Source organism: Rhinolophus ferrumequinum, chromosome 6 (assembly GCF_004115265.2).
Source record: "Rhinolophus ferrumequinum isolate MPI-CBG mRhiFer1 chromosome 6, mRhiFer1_v1.p, whole genome shotgun sequence".
Taxonomy (NCBI): Eukaryota; Metazoa; Chordata; class Mammalia; order Chiroptera; family Rhinolophidae; genus Rhinolophus; species Rhinolophus ferrumequinum.
The window spans coordinates 62,187,469-62,207,875 of record NC_046289.1 but is presented as its reverse complement, the minus strand read 5'-3'; the positions used below and the strand labels follow the sequence as shown (position 1 = coordinate 62,207,875).

Genomic DNA, 20,407 nt, shown 5'->3' with positions numbered 1-20,407 from the left:
GAACCCGGCTAGGGGGTTGGGGCCTCCGGCTGCAGGTCCGCTTGGGGCAGACGCGTGAGCGCAATCAGAGGGTGCGTGGTCGCCGGCCCGGCCTCCGCAGTCCCTGCCGACCCCCGACCCTCCTGGCCGCCCCCACCTAACCTTGCCGCCATGCACCTCCGCCGCCTAGCGCTGTTCTTCGGTGTGGAGCTCCTTCTCATCACGGCCTGCCTTGCAGCTGCATCCGACGTGCTGGAACTCACGGACGACAACTTCGAGAGTCGCATCTCCGACACGGGCTCTGCGGGCCTCATGCTTGTTGAGTTCTTCGCCCCCTGGTGAGGCCACTGAGCCGGGGCGGGGAAGGGAGGGCTGGGTTGGGCAAGGGGCAAGGCGCGGGAACACTTGGGCCTACGCAGCGCCGGGCCCTCCACCATTCCAGCGGGCCCGACTGAGGCCGGCACATTTCCCAGCCCGAGGAAGCCGAGCTACCTCGTCGAGAGCGGAGAAGTGGGTGCTGATCGCCTGAAGGGCGAGACCCGAGAAGGAAAACCCGAAGAAGGCCCCTCGCACGTAGGGTCACATCCTTACCTTGGTGCTCTTGCGGCACTTCCTATTTGCAGAGGGTTTAACCACCTTCCTACCCCCCTTCGATTGGTATCTTTACAGTTTCTGGGTGAGTCAGTGTTAATGTTCTCCATTCTACGGACGAGGCATTCCAAGGCCTTATACTAGAAGGGAATGTTTCACCAAGTGCAGTGGTCCTGGGCTCCCAGGGTACTTCCTTTCTTCTTGCCCCACGCCCCGCAGCCATTGGTTTCTAGCCAAGGTCACTCAGTGGCTGCAGAATGGTCTTTAAGTGCTTTCTTGGGGCAGGCGATTTTGTCCATCGCGTGGTGCATACTTTCTCCATTAAGTTAATCACTTCCCATCACTGTCAGAGTCCTGTCAAACAGAAAGAGTAGAACAAGAGTAATTCCGTCAGAATCTGTCTACATTGTCAGTTTTAATTGGGATTTTTGAAAAATGCCACAAAATAAACTAACTGGAAAGTAACCAGTGTTGGAGAGAAATCGCCACTTCAGGGTGACTTAACTAAACAGGTGCGTAAATTCCTTAGGATAGAACTAATTCGAAATAAAAAGCTGGGGGGTGGAGAGCAGATATGATTTCTGGCCCAGTAAACCTGAGTGTTATTTTTTTATTTAAACTTCAAATCTTTACCACAGCAAACAATGATTATCTTAATTCCTGGGATAGCTCAGTAATCTATCCATGCTAATTAACAGTATTTAATTTTTCCACCTCTGCTACACTTACCCTTAATAAAAAAACTATATTCAAAAGTATCAGAAAAACAAAGTATAACTTCCACTTGCTTCTAACTCTGGTCTTCACCGCAGGGGCTCAACTGATTTGTAGAGGGTTACACTAGAAGTCCTGTAGTGAGGACCACCGGAGCCAGAAGGATGTGCTAGAGGCAGCAAATTTCGTTTTCAGCTATGACAGATTTTGTGTCCAGGGCATTCACCAATTTCATATCCTGGGTGGTCTTTATACATCCTTAGACTTACATTATCTCTTAGAAACAACTCTTCCTAATCATATAACCATGCTGATAATTTTAAGGGGGTATCACTATAATTAGAATGGCTGTATGGAGTTGTGTAAAAACTCTGGTGCTTCAGGACTACCGGAGTCAGCATGAAGTGAATTGCTGGAGAATTGTGGGCTATTAGACTCTTAGTTTAAAGCAGTTTTTTTGTTTGTTTGTTTTTTTTGGTTGAAGGCATTCCTTTCTACTTTAAATTGTTACATGTGCTTCCCTAAGAACTACATATCCCGTCATGCTAAACTATCCCCAAAATTGGGTGGATCTCTGCTGTAGTGTCTGCTTTTAATTGGTCTAGAAGGTAAGGTCATCTTCCACAATGCCGACAGGAAGGATCAGCTTTCTGAATGAGTAATTTGGAATCAAGGAAGGCTCCTGTATTAATACTTCAGCTGGAGATGTTTTCTTACTGCTGCATTCCTTTGTACAAATCAGGAGTACTAGCTCACAACTTAGGAACAGTTAAAGAATCCTTACTAAGAGTAAAAGGAATCTATTTCGAGCAAGTTTTATTTCTTGTTTGCTTTAGGGTATTTTTCCAGTTTCGTTTTATAAGTGAAAGTGAAAGGTTTCTTTGCAGTTGACTCTGTAAACTAACGTTTCCATTATGGAGTTAATCTCTGTTATTTGTAAAAATGGGAGTATCTGACTTTCTCCGGGGGAAATAAATTGCGCTATTTATGTTTGTGATAATTTCTCAAATTATCACATTTATAAAAAAAAAAAATTTATTGATACCAGTTAAGTAAGTTTCAAGTCCTTAACATCTACTTATGTTGTAAATTTGTGCCCTACCACATGGGACAATAGTATTAAATAATGACATTTGATATACATTGTTTCTAGAGTACAGAAAAAGACTATGTGGATAGTATAAAATGGAATATTTAATATTTATTTTTATACATGCTAATTCCTTGGAAATCCTGCTCCTGTACTCCCACCTCCCCCCAATTGATCTTTTTTAAAAAAATTAGCTCAAATGTTACTTCTTCCTCCCTTGAACAGCAAACTGGTTGCTCCCTCTTCTCTACTGGGACCTAATAATACTGTCTCACCCCTGCCAGACATGTGTTCCTATAGGGAAAGGACTCTTACCAATTTTTCTATCAGAGGCTAAAATACCCTTTGGCACGGGGCAGGGCATGAAGTGATGATCGATGATTGTTGGATGAATATATGTTGGGATTCATTATTAACTGCTAAGTGTCATCCCTGAAGGTGGGTGGGATTATTTGTGTTTTCGTATTATTTAGGAGTAGGTAAAAGAAATAATGATTAATCTTGATCACTTTCAAAGTTCACCTGAGTTCCATTCCTGGTGAGTTTGAAGAGGACCAGCTCTAGCCTCATTGGAACTCGTTAAACAGGTTCTCCTTGAGGGCATTTGTTGACCTTTATGGATACTGCCAATGCTTAACTTAGGACAGTGGTTTTCAGTCCCAACCTTACCACTTGTACACACTTCTCCACCTCTACATCCTGGTTCCTTCCCAGGTTCCTGGAGAAATCATTCAGTATGTTCCAGTGGGGCCCAGGCATGTATTTGTTTATTTAATGCTCCATGAATTTTTTTTTATATGCGTCCGGGTTGAAACCCACAGATAATTAGGCATCTGGCCTAATTTTATACTGTTTTTTCTCTTCAAATGCTTTAAGATAGTTGAGGTGAAACTGTTGTTATATTTGTTGCCTCAGCCTTCTTGACAATTACTACATATTCAACAGAAATCTCTCTCCTGTTTCTTCTTTATTTTCATTGCTGCCACTCTGGTCCAAGCGTTCATTATCTGCCATGTGGAATATATTATTTTGTAGGTGGCATTTTTCTTATCTCTGCTTTCTCCCTTTCCGTCAGTTTTATATATTGCTGACTAATGTAGTCTCAATACGCATAACACATTTATTATTTCTTTAACAACCACCGAAAAAGCCCTTCATAGTTCTCTGCATATATCATTCTCACTAGTAATTTTACCTTTGCTTTACTATTTCCCTTATCTAAAATACCCTGCCTTGTCCTGTCCGAAGCCTTAAATCCTTAAAAGCCCAGATCCAGTTCATACTCCCTTTAGCATACATTCTCTTCTTAACTTTTGAACCCTTATTATGTTCCCAAAAGCCTGGATTTCTCAGATAAATTGATTGTTTTATTAAATCAATTGTAATTTGTGCATCTTTGTTACAACCCAAGCACACACATTTTTAATATGCAATAGTAAAGGAGTATAGAGGATATAATGAACAATACCATATTTCAAACACATCTAAGATGCCACTGATTGTGAGAGGAACCGTTATTTTATGTCTGAAAGAAAGAAATGCTACCATTGAAACTATTACATGATTGCAAGACACATCCCAAATTCAGATATGGTAAAATGTGCATCTGTAAAACGCAGTACAGGAAATACCGTTTAGTCACCACCCAGTCTAAAAAAATAAAAGCCAATACAGTTGAAGCCCCCTGTGAACCCCTTCCCCAACTTATATACTCCCCCGTCCTGGATTTGGTATTTATCATTTGGTTCTCTTATACCTGTAGTGAACATGTATGTGACCCTAAGCAACATCTAATATACTACATTCTTTTTTAAATGTCACTTTTTCTTCATTTAAGCTTTCTAATGATGATTTTTGAATAGGACTCTTTAAAGACGTTTGAATACTATAAGTAAGCTCTTATAGTCTTTTGTTTTAAACAAGTTTTAAGGGCAAATGTTTCCAACTTGCTTCTTCATTCATCACTTAATAAAATCAAGTTTGAGACTGTTGGCTATGAAATATATCAGCACAAGTTTCTTCTTTGTTTCCCTTCCTTTGGTTTTCTAATTCTTTCTGTTTTTGCTGCCTATGGTGAGGTTACAGAACTACTCACCTCAAAGTGATCCCTCTGCTTTTGAAGAGATGGTATACAGCTGGTGCAAACTCTATGCTAAGGAGGAGTATGTCCCCCCTTCCCTCATTGCATACACTGTGTGCCTGTGGGACTGTTAAGACTTTGGGCAGAGGAGCAGGTGCTTCTGGTGGCCCTCTGGGAAAATATTCTAATCGACTTCATGTTTTATTCTCATGAGTTCTTATAGCCAGGTAAACTGTGTAGCTATAAAATTCATGCTTACCATCATACTATTCAAATGCTGTGTTAAAACTTAACTGAGAGGAAAAAAGCCTCCAATGAGCTGCTAGAGTATTTATAACAAATGAATGCCTTCTGGGCCTCATTCCGCTACTCCTTCAAACTGTTTCTGGTCAAAGAGAATCATATTGAAGGAATGGAGAAAAAATACTTGACGATGATTCTTAAAGAGTTAATTCATACTTGGGACCTTACGGGTTTCAATCACTGTGTTTTTGAGAACCACAGTGCTGTTTTCTTAAGAAAAAAAAGTAGTTTCTTTTGGGAAATGTTACCAGGAATGGGATTGTTGCTATCTTGTTTTTCATTTTCTCCTCATTAATTGGTCAAAAGGGCGTGAGCCCTTTGCCTCTTTAATGAGGAATATACTTTTGACTACAGCTTTCAGGACTCAATTGTATTTTTAATTGAGAAAATAGATGCTGCTCTGGACTGAGCCAGTCCTATAGAGTCAGCCTTAGGCTAGAGACAGTACTTCTACCTTCGGAGAGTTCTGCTTTACCCTATCAATAGTGGATGTTGTAGTTTGAGTAGTATTGTCGTTTGAGATTCTTCCTAGAGAAATAAAGGTAACAAATTTGTAGGATTAAAGTGAGAATTTGGCTTTTTTTCCCCCAAATATATCTGTATAGGTGTGGACACTGCAAGAGGCTTGCCCCTGAATATGAAGCTGCAGCTACCAGATTAAAAGGAATAGTCCCATTAGCAAAAGTGAGTATCGGTGGATTCTTCATTAAAGGAAATGAGGTATTTTCAATAGTTACTTGTAAAATTAATATTTTCTCTACTCTTATGGTTCTAAGAAGAGAGAACACTAGTTTCTGGGCAAATACATAACTATTGTATCAATTATGGTTTTAAAAGATTAAAGGGAATTATTTGCATAAGAAACAAGTAAAACATGGTAAATTTAAGAGGCAAATATGGAAAGTACAAGTACAGTAGTCAAAGTTAGAGGACAGTTATCACTGAGTAAATGAGTTCTGTAAACTACCATATGATAATCACAATGATGGGAATAGGAAAATGACATGAGGATGTTGATAAGTATGGAACTAGCTGGTCAACTGTAAACTTGGTATGTGCTTTTACAATCAAAGTAATGCTGTCAGAATTTTGCCATTATTTTGTATTAAACCCATATTTGTTCCAGTTTAAAAGCTCACATCTCAGCCATTGTCAAATACATAGTTCATACATATGTAGGACTGTTTTGGAAACTGCTTTCAATCCTAATGTTTTTATGGCAGCTTGCCATAGAAAAAAAAGAGGTCAGTGTTGAACTAATTCCTGTCTCTTGTTGCTATAGGCTGTGTTTCTATAGATACATTGTTTTTCTGAATTTTAGATTATGTTCAAGTATTGGGAGTATATCTCAGAATCTTGTGCAGAATAAATGAGATAATATATACAAAGTGCCTATAGCACTGCCTAGTTTGAAGTAAGTGGCTAAATAATGGAAATTGTTTTCCTTCTCCTTGACAGGTCTCACTAGACGTCATGTTATAGTTTAGCCTAGATTCATACTAGCTCAGGGAGCATATTCAAGTATTAGTACCTTTGCTAATAACTCTAGATGATTTGCCAAATCAAATTATACTCCACCCCAGCAAAAGGGTATGTGCACCTATCTGTTTATTCCCTTGATGATAATCATCAAAGTAAGCCACTGTTACTAATTTAAGTGATTTATCTCTCCCGTGTTCCTAGGCCGAAAAAAGGTGGTGACTGCTCTAGATAATAGAGACACCACGGGCAGAATTTAACTTGTCATTTGTGCATTTTGTTTGAGGCCCAAGAAATGTAAATTTTTTTTTTTATTTTTTTTTTAAGATTTTATTGGGGAAGGGGAACAGGACTTTATTGGGGAACAGTGTGTACTTCCAGGCCTTTTAGTCTTAGTTGTGGAGGGCGCAGCTCAGCTCCAGGGCCAGTTGCCGTTGCAGGGGGCGCAGCCCACCATCCCTTGCGGGAGTCGAACCGGCAACCTTGTGGTTGAGAGGACGTGCTCCAACCAACTGAGCCATCCAGGAGGCAGCTTAGCTCAAGGTGCCGTGTTCAATCTTAGTTGCAGGGGGCAGAGCCCACCATCCCTTGCGGGACTCGAGGAATTCAACTGGCAGCCTTGTGGTTGAGAGCCCACTGGCCCATGTGGGAATCGAACCGGCAGCCTTCGGAGTTAGGAGCATGGAGCTCTAACTGCCTGAGCCACCGGGCCGGACCCCAAGAAATGTAAATTTTAAAGATTTCCTAGATGGTTCAGATGTAGCTAGCCCACTGCCTTGAAAATCTGAGATGTGGCATATATGCCCACAATTGCTTGATCCTTTTATGACTTGACCAGTCTTAATATTTTGGGAATATAGGAAGAGCCTGCAACAGGCATTTGGTTAACAAATGCTTTGTGTATTTTAATCTTTAGGTTGATTGTACTGCCAACACAAACACCTGTAATAAGTATGGAGTCAGTGGATATCCAACCCTGAAGATATTTAGAGATGGTGAAGAAGCAGGTGCTTATGATGGGCCCAGGACTGCTGGTAAGGATCCTGGATTACATTCTGGAAACTGAATTTGTTAAGTATCCTGCTCTTTGTCATGGGAACATGACATTTTTCTATACAACGTACTTTCAGTCCTTAAAATTTCTCATCTAAGAAGTCCGTTTGGTAGCTAACAAAAGACTTCTCTAAATGAACAGAGTATGTAAGTAATATAGAAAATACTTGAACTTGAGTTATAAGATTAACCAGGCATTTTTTCATTTAACAAATATTATTGAGTACCTACTCTGTGCCAGGTATTCTAGATATACTAGGTGCTCAGTATTTCTTGATAAAACAGACAAGGTTCCTACTCTTGTGGCGCTTACATTCTGGGGGATGAAGAAAAGAAGACAACAAACAAGTTTGAAAATACATATAGGTAACCACCACCTAACGTCCATTATGATTGCTACTAGCAAAAAAACCCCCAGGGGTGACCAGTTAGCTCAGTTGGTTAGAGCGTGGTGCTAATAATACCAAGGTTTCTGGTTCCGTCCCTGCGTGGGCCACTGTGAGCTGTGCCCTCCTTAAAAAAAAAAAAAAAAGAAAGAAAGAAAAGAAAAGAAAAGGAAAGGAAAAAAAAAAAGAAAAACCCGGAAAATAACAAGCGCTGGTGAGGATGCAGAGAAATTGGAACTTTTTTCCATTGTTGGTGTGAATGAAAAATGGTGCCACCGCTATGGAAAATAGTATGGTGGTTACTGAAAAATTAAAATTAGAATTACCACATGATCCACCAATTCCACCTGGGTATATACCCAAAAGAATTGAAAGCTGGGTCTCAAAGAGATATTTGTACATCGTGTTTATAGTTGTGTTAGTCACAATAGCCAAAAGGTAGAAGCAACTTGAGTGTGTCCATCAGTGGATGAATGGATATTCAAAATCTGGTATATTAATAATAATAATAATGGTTACATATAAATGTGTATATCATACAATGGACTATTATTCAACCTTAAAAAGAAGTTCTGACATAACTACAACATGAACCTTGAAGAGATGTAAGTTAGATAAGCCAGTCACAAAAAAGACAAATATTGTATGATTCCCCCAAATGAGGTTTCTACAGTAGTCAAATTAATAGAGACAGAAAGTGGAATGGTGGTTGTCAGGGTCTCTGGGGAGGACAGAATGTGGAGTTATTTAATGGGTTGTGTTTCAGTTTTACAAGATGAAAACAGTACTGGAGATTGGTTATACAACAGTGTGAATGTACTTAATGCCACAGAACTGTATACACTTGAAAATGGTTAAGATGGTAAATTTTGTGTTGTGTATTTTACTACAATTAAAAATTTTTAAATGTCAAAAATATATATGGATAAGGTAAATTCCATTAGTGATAAGAGCGTTAAAGAAGAAAAATAAGACCAGAAGTAGCCTTGGGAGCACCACATAATTAGAGTGATCTGGACAGTAATGTTTGAGTTGAGACTTGAATGATAGGAAGGAGCTAGATCTGGACCAGAGCCTTCCAGGCAGAGGGAAAGCAGGTACTGGAAAAAAAAAAAAAAAAAGGCCTTAGGGTATAATTGAGCTTGACATGTTCAAGGGACAGACAGGCCGTGTGGCTGGAATATAATTAGCAGGGCTGACAGGTGCAGTTAGAGGTGTAAATAGAGAACCAGATCCTATAGGGTCCATAATTGATGAGAAAAAATATTTTTGTATAAACTAAAATAGTTTTGTCTTGAGTCTATCAAATAATCAGGCATATTTTACATTTTTATGGTGGAAAGCTGACAGGAACAGCGTTCAGTTTTCACATTTTAAGTGACGTGAAGTTTTTTCAGTGTGTATGATAGTTACTCATATACAAAGCTCTCTCTGCATAGCATGACCCATTTCTAACTCTGATGTCATCTGAAGACTGTTTCACCTTAGGCCCTTTGCCCTGGCTGTACTCACAGCCTGAAATGACATTCCCCCATGTGTGCATAGCTTGCTCCTTTCTGTCATTCAGATCATGACTTAAATTTCACACACTCAAAACACACCTCTCATCCGCCCACCCCCAGACTTTCCACTACGGGCCACTTTCCACTTAGGGCCACTACACCTAAGGTCATTTTTTTATCACATCATCCTCTTAATTCTCTGCACAGCCCAAGTTACTATCTGATTTTTTTAATTATTTATTTGGAGATTTATTTATTATATTATTTATTATTTGGGGATTTATTTGGAGATTTACTTTTTATTGTAAGCTCCAAGACAGCAAGAGACCTTGTTTGGTGTATTTACTACTCTGTCCCCAGCACCTAGACTGGCACGTGTAGACAACAAAGAGTCAATAACTCTTTGTTGAATGCTTGAGTAAGTATTTTGACACAACTGAGGTCATTTAGCCAGCACTCAAAATTTCATGTCTAAGCACAAGTGGAAAAATTTTCAATTTTTTTCTGAGCTTGAAAATCATTAATGAAGAACCCAAGTTACCATTCAGATTTTATTAGTTTAATTTATTGTAGAATTAGCAATTAGAGTTATTAATATAGTTTTTTCTGACCTTGGACAGGTCTTAAGTAAATTTTAGATGAACCCAACTAGACTGCTGCTGCTAGGCAAATATTCTCAATTGGGCTGCAACATAGAGTTGTTTTTTAAATAGAATTTCTCAGTATCTGACTAGGGGTCAGATGTTTGGCTACTTAGGATGGATTATTTTATTCATGTGCTCTTCTATGAACTATGCTGTTCACCTTTCTGCTTAGTTACTCAGCATTCCCACTATACCTTGCAGGGAATTTGAATACTCAAAGAAAAGTAACACTTTTCATCATAGCCCTGTGTTAATGTTTTTTATAATAATTTGTATTGTGATATAGTAATAACAGTCCTCTCAAAGCCTAAGCAATTCCTATCCAATTTCAACTAATCTAGTGATACAATCCCTCTGTGAGGAATTGAGGAAAACTTTTAAAGGAAAAAATATCCATGAATGGAGAGAGAAGGCAAAAACTACCTTAGAAAAAATGCAGACTAGGCTCAGTTGTGTTGACAGAGTTAAACAGTATTCTGTCTCAGCCAATTTAGAAGAGAAAAGGGGTGGAAGAGGTAGAATATTATGGAGAAGTAGTACTGTCTGCCTTGTAAGCATTTTGAGCCTATGAATGGTTTCAGTGGACCCCAGAACAATGTAGAATAATGTTCTGTCAACCAGGCTTAAGGGATAAAAAGATTCTTTTGTGTTTTTATGTGTGGTTATTATTACTTTTAAACTATTTTACTTCTCTAACGCATTTCACTTCAGTAGGAAAGTGTGATTTGATTTGGGTGCATCTTAAACGTGACATGATTTGACCTCTATACAGTTAAACCCCTATACAGCTTAGCCAAGTCACTGCATTTTCTGCTTTTAAAATTTAATAAGGTTATGAGTAATTCTTTGTGCTACTTGAGAATAAGGGATTTGTTATTTGCAAAATGGATATTTCTTCAACTTATGTACTAGGTATTATTCTTAGAGCTAGGTATATATCAGTGAGCAAAACAAACGAAAATCTCTACCCATTTGTAATTTGTAGTGGCGAGAAATAGATAAAAAATAAGTATATAGAGTATATTAATTAGATGAGTGAAAAATGCTGAAGAGAAAGATAAACAGGAGGAGATAAGAATTTTGGAGGTTGAATAGGTATTAGTTTACAATGGGATGGTCAGGGAAGGCTTCATTAAGATGACACTTGAGTAAAGACCTAAAAGAGGTGAGGAAGGGAACCACGTAGATGTCTGGAGAAAGAGTGTTCTATGCATAATAACAGGCGCAAAGGCATTACTTAATTTGTGCTGTTATAAACACTTTACTACATTGTGGGTAGGTGTATAAATAAGTAGTCTCTTTGGGGGCAGTATCTACCGTGTTTCCCCAAAAGTAAGACCTAACCGGAAAATAAGCCCTAGCATGATTTTTCAGGATGACATTCCCTGAACATAAGCCCTAATGCATCTTTTGGAGCAAAACTTAGTATAAGACCTGGTGTTACTTTCGGATAAACACGGTAAATTATGTTAAATGACAAAATACAGAATAGCATGTATGTATACTGCCATTTGAGGAGAAAAGAAAGAAGAATAAATATGTAATTGCTTATTTATGCCTAATATGTCTGGAAGGATATACCAAAAAAAAAAAACTGAAATCTTACCCTTTAGGGAGGAAATTGGGTGACTAGGGAAAGAATGGGAAGAAAACTTTATTGTATACCCTTGTGAACCTTGTGAACTTTGAATCATGTGAATGATTACCCTCTCAAAAGTTGTAAATTTGTCCCTACTCTGCACTATAATCTTTCATTTTGTTTTTTAAGATGGAATTGTCAGCCACCTAAAGAAGCAGGCGGGACCAGCTTCAGTTCCTCTCAGGACTGAGGAAGAATTTGAGAAGTTCATTAGCGATAAAGATGCTTCTGTGGTGGGTAAGTAGCAAATATTTAATTATGTCACAAAATCATCAACTTGGTTTCAAAAACCCTCTGTGGACATTTTACAAGGAGTTAACTGCAAGCAGACATTTATTAAACACTGACGTTTCATTCACTTTTCTAGACTTGAAGTTCTAAAAACAAGACAGAAAAAAATATGATTAAGTTATTTGCATCTATTGTGACATATATTGCCTTATTTAATCCTTCTGCCACCTGAAATAGTGTCTAAAACTCTAAGAAGTAAAGCAATTTGCACACATTTATTCAATTCTGAAAAACTAGAATTAAGACTTGAACTCTGACAAATAAAATTCCTTTGGCTCCTTCAAAACTGTTTTTTTAAAGGGTAAAGGAAGAATTATCATCCTAAGTATTTTGTCAAATTTCCTAGGTAGTCATGGCAAAGCAGATCCAGTCCTCTTGCCAACCTTGGTTTGCTTATCCATCATAGAATAAAGGTTTTGAAAAATAGAAGAATTTTAAAGTTTTGAATGTCTCAGCATTTACTGTTTCTTCTTTATGTTTGACATTTTTCATATAGGTTTTTTCAACGATTTATTCAGTGAAGCTCACTCTGAGTTTCTAAAAGCAGCCAGCAACTTGAGGGATAACTACCGATTTGCACACACTAATGTTGAGTCTCTGGTGAACAAGTATGACGACAATGGAGAGTAAGTGCCTGAGATGAATGCCCTTGCAAATCTCTGCACCAAGTGTTACTGGGTGAACTGGTGATTTTTATGCCTGGTTTTTTCAAAAGGTTTATTGAGCACTTGCCTAGGCATTAAGCTTAAATGCTAGACACTGTCGCTGCCTTTGAGGGGCATCTAGCAGGGAGAGAGAGTGAATGTATATAAAAGTGTAGTGAGCATTATAGGTGTTATGATAGAAATAGCTGCACGGTGTGGTGGAAGTACAAAGGAGGGCATGATTTTTCTCTTCTGGGGTGGTGTGTAGTATCAGAAAAAACTTCATAGAGGTGACTCTTGAGGTGTGTCTTTCCAGGCAGGTTATGGCAGTTGGGATAAAAATTATTCCAGATAGAGCAGCAGCAGTGAAGGCCATGAGATGTGAAGCAACCTAGGCATGTTGGGAACTGTAGTACTGCTAGTAACTGAGGTCATAGTGAAAGGTGAGGTTGGATAGGTAAATGGAGGCCAAATTATAGAAGATGTCAAGTACCAAACAGAAGAGTTTAGATTTTTATATTTTAGACATTTGAAAGCCATCGAAAGACTGAGCTAGAGAATAATGTGATTGATTTTGTGTTTCAGAAGAAAAGTCACTAGCACCCATATGGTGGTGGTTTGAACGTGGAGAGAGAGTCTAAACTAAGGGTGACATCTAAGAGTCTAAGTTAAGGTAGTATTGGGGCAATGGAGAGGAAGAAGTGAGTATAAAAAATGTAAACAATAGGATTTGGTCCCTAGCCACGTGTGAAAAGGGGAAGCTCTACAGTGAGTCTAGGTTTCTCAAGACTTAGATGACTAAGCCAATGACATCATCAAGCTGGAAAAAGACAAAAAGAAACAAATTTGGGGAGAATGATGATGAGTTCTGTTTTGTCACAATGAGATAAGTTTGTGAGGCATTCAGGTGGTGAAGACCCAGTGGACAATTGGATAGATGAGACTAGAATTCAGGAAAACTTCTGCACTAGAGATAAAGATTCATAGGTCACCACATGTAAATGATTATGGAAAACTTTGGACTAGATGGGATCACTCAGGGTAAGCATATAAAATTTTTAAAAATGTGCCAAGGGCTAGTGTTATTTATTCATGTAACAAAATATGTAGGGTTTACTACGTGCCATTTACTGTGTTAACTCACTTAATCCTCTTAAAAACCCAGTGAGATGGACCTATTATTATCCACATTTTACAGAGGAGAAAGCACACGAAGAGATTAAGTAATTTGCCTAGCTTTACACAATAAGTGTCAGGACTAGGATTTGAACCTAGAAAGTTTGGCTGCAGAATTGGTAGCTTTGACCATAAGGCTCTGCCTTTTACTTTGAGAGACACCAAGTCTATAAATGGATGTGGAGCCACTTGTGTGGCTCTTTAAGCACACCACATGTCAGCCTGTTAACCTTAGATTTGTTCATGTGCCTGCCTCTTAATGTTTGCCATTTAAAGTGGTCTACCAGCTCCTGATCTTATGTGAAGGTTGTCTTAAGGTTTTCATGTGCACACCAAGGCCATATCATCATTAAAGATCAACTGCCTAATTTCTATTTTTTGAGAATACCTGCTTTGAAATTGGTAATTATAAAAAAAAAAATCTTAACCCTGTTCACATTCTTGTTTTCCCAGCATGTTTATATTAGTTTCCCTTTTGCTATGTAGTTTCCCTGTGTTCTGTAAAATGCCTCTGTTTTAATTGACAAAGTTAATGATTAATACTGGAAGAGTGAGAGAGGCATGTTAGGACTTTGGTGCTGAAGCCTCGCCAAAAACAAGTGATAAAATTGTATGTGGGTGTGTCTGTAGTATGGAGAGGAGAATGAATGGAGAAGCTAGAGGCAAGATATTGGTAGTTAGAATATGTGGTGTGATCAAAACATACGGTGAATCCTGTTGCCATGTGCCATCCATTAGAAAGGCAGGGCTCTTCAATACAGAAAGTGTCACACACTTTAGTAACAGTGTGTGACAAATTTCAACTTGTTAAGTGCAGTCAGTCTGGTGTGAGCTACTGTTGAAAGAAAATGTGCCATAAATCATGGATCACGAACAACACATTAACATGAAATGGGTTTCATCCTCCATCATGACACTGCGTCATGTCACACATTGCTTTTGGTACAGCAATTTCTGTCAAATAGAAACATTACGGTGTGTCCTCATCCACCTTATTCACTGGATCGGGCACCATGTGACTTCTGGCTCTTCCCCAAAGTCAAAATGACCATGAAAGGTAAACATTTGGAATCGATTCAGGGCATTGAGGCAGCCACGACAGCACAACTAAAGACACTCATGAAAGAGGACTTCCAGAACTGCTTCAGAAAGGGGCAAGAACGATAGGATAAGCGTGTTCGAAGCGAGGCAGAGCATTTTGAGGGGGATTAATGGCAATGTGTCTTTTACTGTAATTTTAAAAATGTAAACATTCACCATATTTTTTGATCACACATAGTGGTGTTTTCCGAGAAAGCTGGTATTACATATAAACTTGTCACTCAGAACCAAATTGGGGTTCAGTTTTAGTTTAACAAAAGGCTAGAAATTAAAGAAGGAATTTGCTTCAGGTGTTTCAATGGAGTGAGGAAAGCTTGGCTTTGGTAGAGTGGCAAAGTAGTACCTACCAGCAAGAGAAACATTTGTGAACTTGGTTTATTGGTATAGAGAACTCTAGAACAAAGGAATTTCTAATGAACTCAAGCCAAATATTACCTATAATTGTATATCTACCTATAGAATTTTACAATTGGAAAGAATCTTACAGACATTTTCTCTAATGAAGTCATTTTCTGTGTAGGAGAGTTGAATTTTTAAGGAGAATGACAGGGCAAGGTGCCTTCCAAAAAGAGCAAGCTCTATTTTATTGTACATATTGGGGCTTTGGGAAAGTTGGGCTCTGTTAGTTATTATTTTTAAAGGTTTGGAAATTAATCATCTATGCTACCCTCATTTTGTACTGGAAAAGAGCTATAGCCCAGAAAAATTAAATTGATACCTAATATAAGGTTTTTGAAATTAGTAGTAGAGCTAGAATTAGAACAAGATCTCTTAATTTCCCAATCCAGGGTTCATGAAACCCTCATACCCAATTATTGCACTTTAGATTAAGGTGCTGATCACCTTACTATCAATAAGGTCATGTTGCCAAGTCTTTGGTCCCAGAAAAGAGTCCTTATGTGCTTAAATTAAATGATGGTAGTAAAAGTGGCAGCAGGAGTACGTATTCTGAGCTTTAAGTAAAAGATGAGAGGCAGTTCTGTCTACTTACTAAGACTTTTTTTTTTTTTTTTAAAGGGGTATCACCTTGTTTCGTCCTTCACATCTGATGAACAAGTTTGAGGACAGGACTGTGGCATATACAGAACAGAAAATGACCAGTGGCAAGATTAAAAAATTTATCCAGGAAAACATGTGAGTACCTTTTTATACCTTGTTTGGGATTTCTTGGCTTCATTATGTTTTGTTTACCTCAGTTATAAAACAGAGCCATGTTGTGCATTAAATAGTCTCAATCAAGGGATTATAACGATAATAGTTGAAGTTTATGTTAAAGCAGTAATGTGTGGGCCCCAGAACTCCCATTGATCTATAAGGTATATTGCTCAGTACTTGTCCTATATGTTGAAAATTTCTTTTTAAGTCCTATCAGTTACTTTGTGATAATTCCATGCTACAGCTATAAACCATCAAGTTTAATAATGGATTATTTCATTTCAGTTTTGGTATCTGCCCTCACATGACAGAAGAAAATAAAGACTTGATACAGGGCAAGGACTTACTTACAGCTTACTATGATGTGGACTATGAAAAGAATGCTAAAGGTTCCAACTACTGGAGAAACAGGTAATAGGGTCATTTTTCCCCTTTGTAATCAAGTTTACCCAGTATGTAAACAGTTCCTTCTAACTATCCTGTGACCAGGTGTGATGTGAGAGCAGATAAGAATGGGAACAGTTGGCTCCCCAAAACATTTGAAGCCATAAGGATAAATAAACTTTTTCGAAAATCTATTGGGCATGTCTTCCATAGGTATTCCTTTGCCTGTCACACAACAGATTCCTTACCTCCAAGTAAAAGACGCAAATGTGATCTAAAATGTACTCTAAAACATTGTGCCTACTTGCCCATTGAGACTCACAGTGCATTTTATCCTTACATATTTTCTTTTCAGATCAGTCATTATGCTTACAATATTTTATAGTTTGATAGATAGATAGATAGATAGATAGATAGATAGATAGATAGATAGATAGATTTCAGTGGAAATGGACTATTTGATTAAGCACCACCAATTTGGCGGTAAAGTTCAGTAAGACATTGGAGTACACCATAATCCTATGTCGATGCCCAAGAACACAAATTCAGACCGATTCCAAAGGGCTGACGGACTGTAAAACTTGGTCTTTGCTTTCAAGACTACTTGCTTCTTGGTTTCTGAAGTGTTTTATCACCCTGGTATAGTCTTGGCATAAATTTCTCTTATATCCCACAGAGTGATGATGGTGGCAAAGAAATTCCTGGATGCTGGACACAAACTCAACTTTGCTGTAACTAGCCGCAAAACTTTTAGCCATGAACTTTCTGATTTTGGTTTGGAAAGCACTACTGGAGAGATTCCTGTTGTTGCTATCAGAACTGCAAAAGGAGAGAAGTTTGTCATGCAGGAGGAGTTCTCGTGAGTTAGCATGGGTTTGGGATTTGATTCTGCAAGGAAACTATTAAAGCCTCTTACACTACTGAGAATTGATAAAGAAGAGAGTTGGAATGTGAAGATAGCTCTTCTAGTCAAGATCCATGACTGTCACTTTTCTCAATTAATTTAATTATAGGTACTGTTAGGATCATGATCCTTAATAAATTCTGAAAACGAACAAAAGAATAGCAGCTTGGAATTCTTACATGATTGTTTCCACCCTGTCATTAAAAATAGTACATAGAGAACACTGGACAATGTCTTTGAGATTGATGTAATTTCAGGCCAGCCCAATCCCCTCCCAATCCTACAGAATGATTTTTCTTCTTGGAATACCACATTGGCATAAAATCAACTCAGGGAATTGGAGAGGTCTTAAGATTCCAGATAATTTTGACCTTCACCTTCTGAGACTTTGGGAGATGAAGACAAGAAAATCTTCCTTGTGAGCAAATCAGTAAAATGAGATACCATAAATAAGCACTATTTTCTAAAGCAACAAAATAAGACTGGTTCTAAGGCAGAATTGAATCTTCAGAAGACCAATGTGTTCTTCCTTCTCTGCCCTTTCTAATCCACAAAGAATACACTAGAAATACAAGGAGTGGTTGGTTTTTTTGTTCAGTCAGTAGTCCTGCATATTGAGAGATAAGAAACCCCCTTTATTTTTATCTTCCGATTTCTTTCTAGTATTGAAATTGAAGCTAAAATATGTGGAAAATATTCTTAGGAAAATTGCTTTTAATCCTCTCAATGGTGGTAGTAAATTAACAAACCTGACCCTTGTCTTTAATTGGTAGGCGTGATGGCAAGGCTCTTGAGAGATTCCTGCAGGATTACTTTGATGGCAACCTGAAGAGATACCTGAAGTCTGAGCCTATCCCAGAGAGCAATGACGGGCCGGTAAAGGTGAGGCACTCACAGGTTCCCCAAGCCTCTCAGCTGCCTCATTTCTTTCTTCCAAAAATGCTACGAGTGAAGACCTTGTTTGCTATCATGTTTTTGTTTGTCCTCACCCCTATCTAGAGTCGTAAAATAATCGTTGGCAGAGCTCATAATGCTCAATAGGAGCAGGAGTATAAAACCTTCACAGAATTATCTGATGGTATTTATATCAGAGTTAGGTTACTCTTTGGGACAGAGCAAGCTAACTCCTAAGAATCATTTTAGATTGTTGCTCTGAAATTATTTTAAGAAAAGATTGGGTAACACTTGTTTCCTGTGACTTCCTGAACATAATTTAACAGGAGCAGACACAGGAACGAGTTGATTTCTGGGGAATGGCAACATCTTTAATACAATCCGCAAATGTGATCTGGTTTCAGTGACATTTTCAGTGGCAACACATCCAATTTTAGAGGGATTGGGTCCAGACATAAATATAGCTCATGAATTTGTTCTTCAACTCATTTTACCAACCAGAGAATCTCCATGTTTTCCAGGTAGTGGTGGCAGAGAATTTTGATGAAATAGTAAATGATGTAAATAAAGATGTGCTGATTGAATTTTATGCTCCTTGGTGTGGCCACTGTAAGAATCTAGAGCCTAAGTATAAAGAACTGGGAGAGAAGGTAAGTCTGAACTACATTCTGAAGATCAAATTTGAGTTGGGATGTTCACACACATATTTAGCATTGGCTAGTTACCCTAATTAGTTCATTGCCTAAGTAAGTAATGGTAGAGTTTTTCCAACTACCTACTGTTTACTCACTTTCTCTTGACTTCTGCCTAGTGTCTAGCCTGTGCACTGCCTCAAGTACCTGCTTTAACTTTCCACTCAGACTCAATCTAGATAATGGTTAAAAGTATCCAGGCTTCTAAATTTTGGTAATGGCTTATATGAGTCCATTGTGTTCTTTCATCTTAAAACACTTGCATTAGCCCTTAGCACTTACGTCTTATTTAGGTCAGGTAGTTTTGAAAATGGCTGTATGTAGAGTCTTAATATAGAACCAAAAGAGAAAAGGGAAGCTTGTGAAAGGCTAGATATTACGTGCAAGTGTTATTACTCTTCCCGTCTTAGTAGCAAAACTTACCCAGGTGTTTAAAAGCAATTGTTTTAAGTCCTGAATTGACTAAATGTCTCTCAGTCACTGAAAACTTGAAATTTAAAGATCTAACCTTTTTGTTAACAGCTCAGAAAAGACCCAAATATTGTCATAGCCAAGATGGATGCCACAGCCAATGATGTGCCTTCTCCATATGAAGTCAGAGGGTAAGTAGATTAAAAACTAATAAAGGTGTCTAGGCAGTTGACTAGAAAAAAATAAGCTTGTAAACATTTTTTTTTTTATTGGGTATGGTTTGGGGAATCTTCATACTCCAGTTGAGCACAAAACCACTGATACCTTCTTTGCTTAGAGGTCTGCTTCATGGGCCCACATAACTGCCACAGATTTTGTGAGCTCTCATATTCCTGAGTTTTGGTAGGGTGTAACCTAACACTGATGGAGGCTGGTATCTGGTCAGATTAGAAATCATGAAGAGAAGTTATCGGGGGAAGTATGTGTCAGAGTTACTCTGGAACCTGAAATTAGTCAGCTCTTTTTTTTTTTTTTTACCCAGTTTTCCTACCATCTACTTCTCTCCAGCCAACAAGAAGCTAGATCCAAAGAAATATGAAGTAAGTGCATTGTCTCATCTCTCCACAAATAAACATACACATATACACACTTGTACATATCTAGCTCTTCGTTTATTTAACTAGAAACTTTAAACTCTCATTGTCAATATATGTGGTTGTTAATATGTTTTTGCAAACTCAAAAGTCTTCCTATTGGGAGGAAAAAAACCCAGGGTTCTTTAAAAGGATAAATTTTCAGAGTAATCTTTCTGTTTTCAGGGTGGCCGTGAATTAAGTGATTTTATTAGCTATCTACAGCGAGAAGCTACAAACCCCCCTATAATTCAAGAAGAAAAACCCAAGAAGAAGAAGAAGGCACAGGAGGATCTCTAAAGCAGCAGCCAAACATCCCACTTTGTAAAAGGACTCTTCCACCAGAGCTGGGAAAACCATTGGGGAGGACTGGGAACCATACGGCATTATTACCTGTCAGGGCTAAAAGGACACATGGGTATAATCTGAATCCTGTTAAATTTTCTCAGAACTGTTTCTTAGCTGCACTGTTAATGGAAATAACCAGGACCAGTTTATGTTTGTGGTTTGGGGAAAATTTGTTGGAGGGAATGTTGTTGGGGGTGGGGGGTAATTGAGTTGGGGGGTTATTTTCTAATTTCTTTTGTACATTTGGAACAGTGACAATAAATGAGCCCCCTTTAAAATGTCTTTTTTTCCATTAGATGGGAGACCAAAGGTTCT

The 20,407-nt window shown here is 38.3% G+C and overlaps 1 protein-coding gene across 1 annotated transcript; it reads left to right on the top strand.

The window, feature by feature from the left end:
• The first annotated feature begins 7 nt into the window (after positions 1-7).
• Positions 8-20,374, top strand: PDIA3 (protein disulfide isomerase family A member 3). Its single transcript, XM_033108836.1, has 13 exons — positions 8-317; positions 5,363-5,441; positions 7,153-7,270; positions 11,590-11,697; positions 12,248-12,377; positions 15,690-15,806; positions 16,113-16,238; positions 16,888-17,070; positions 17,889-17,997; positions 18,531-18,659; positions 19,224-19,303; positions 19,654-19,711; positions 19,931-20,374. Exons 1-13 carry the CDS (start codon positions 151-153, stop codon positions 20,042-20,044), a joined length of 1,518 nt encoding a protein of 505 aa, XP_032964727.1. The 5' UTR covers positions 8-150; the 3' UTR covers positions 20,045-20,374.
• The last annotated feature ends 33 nt before the right edge of the window (positions 20,375-20,407 follow it).

Coding starts and splice junctions, on each gene's coding strand:
- PDIA3 (XM_033108836.1), top strand. CDS start 151: ATGCACCTCCGCCGCCTAGCGCTGTTCTTCGGTGTGGAGCTCCTTCTC. Junction 11,698..12,247: donor TAAAGATGCTTCTGTGGTGG/GTAAGTAGCAAA, acceptor TTTTTCATATAG/GTTTTTTCAACGATTTATTC. Junction 12,378..15,689: donor AAGTATGACGACAATGGAGA/GTAAGTGCCTGA, acceptor TTTTTTTTAAAG/GGGTATCACCTTGTTTCGTC.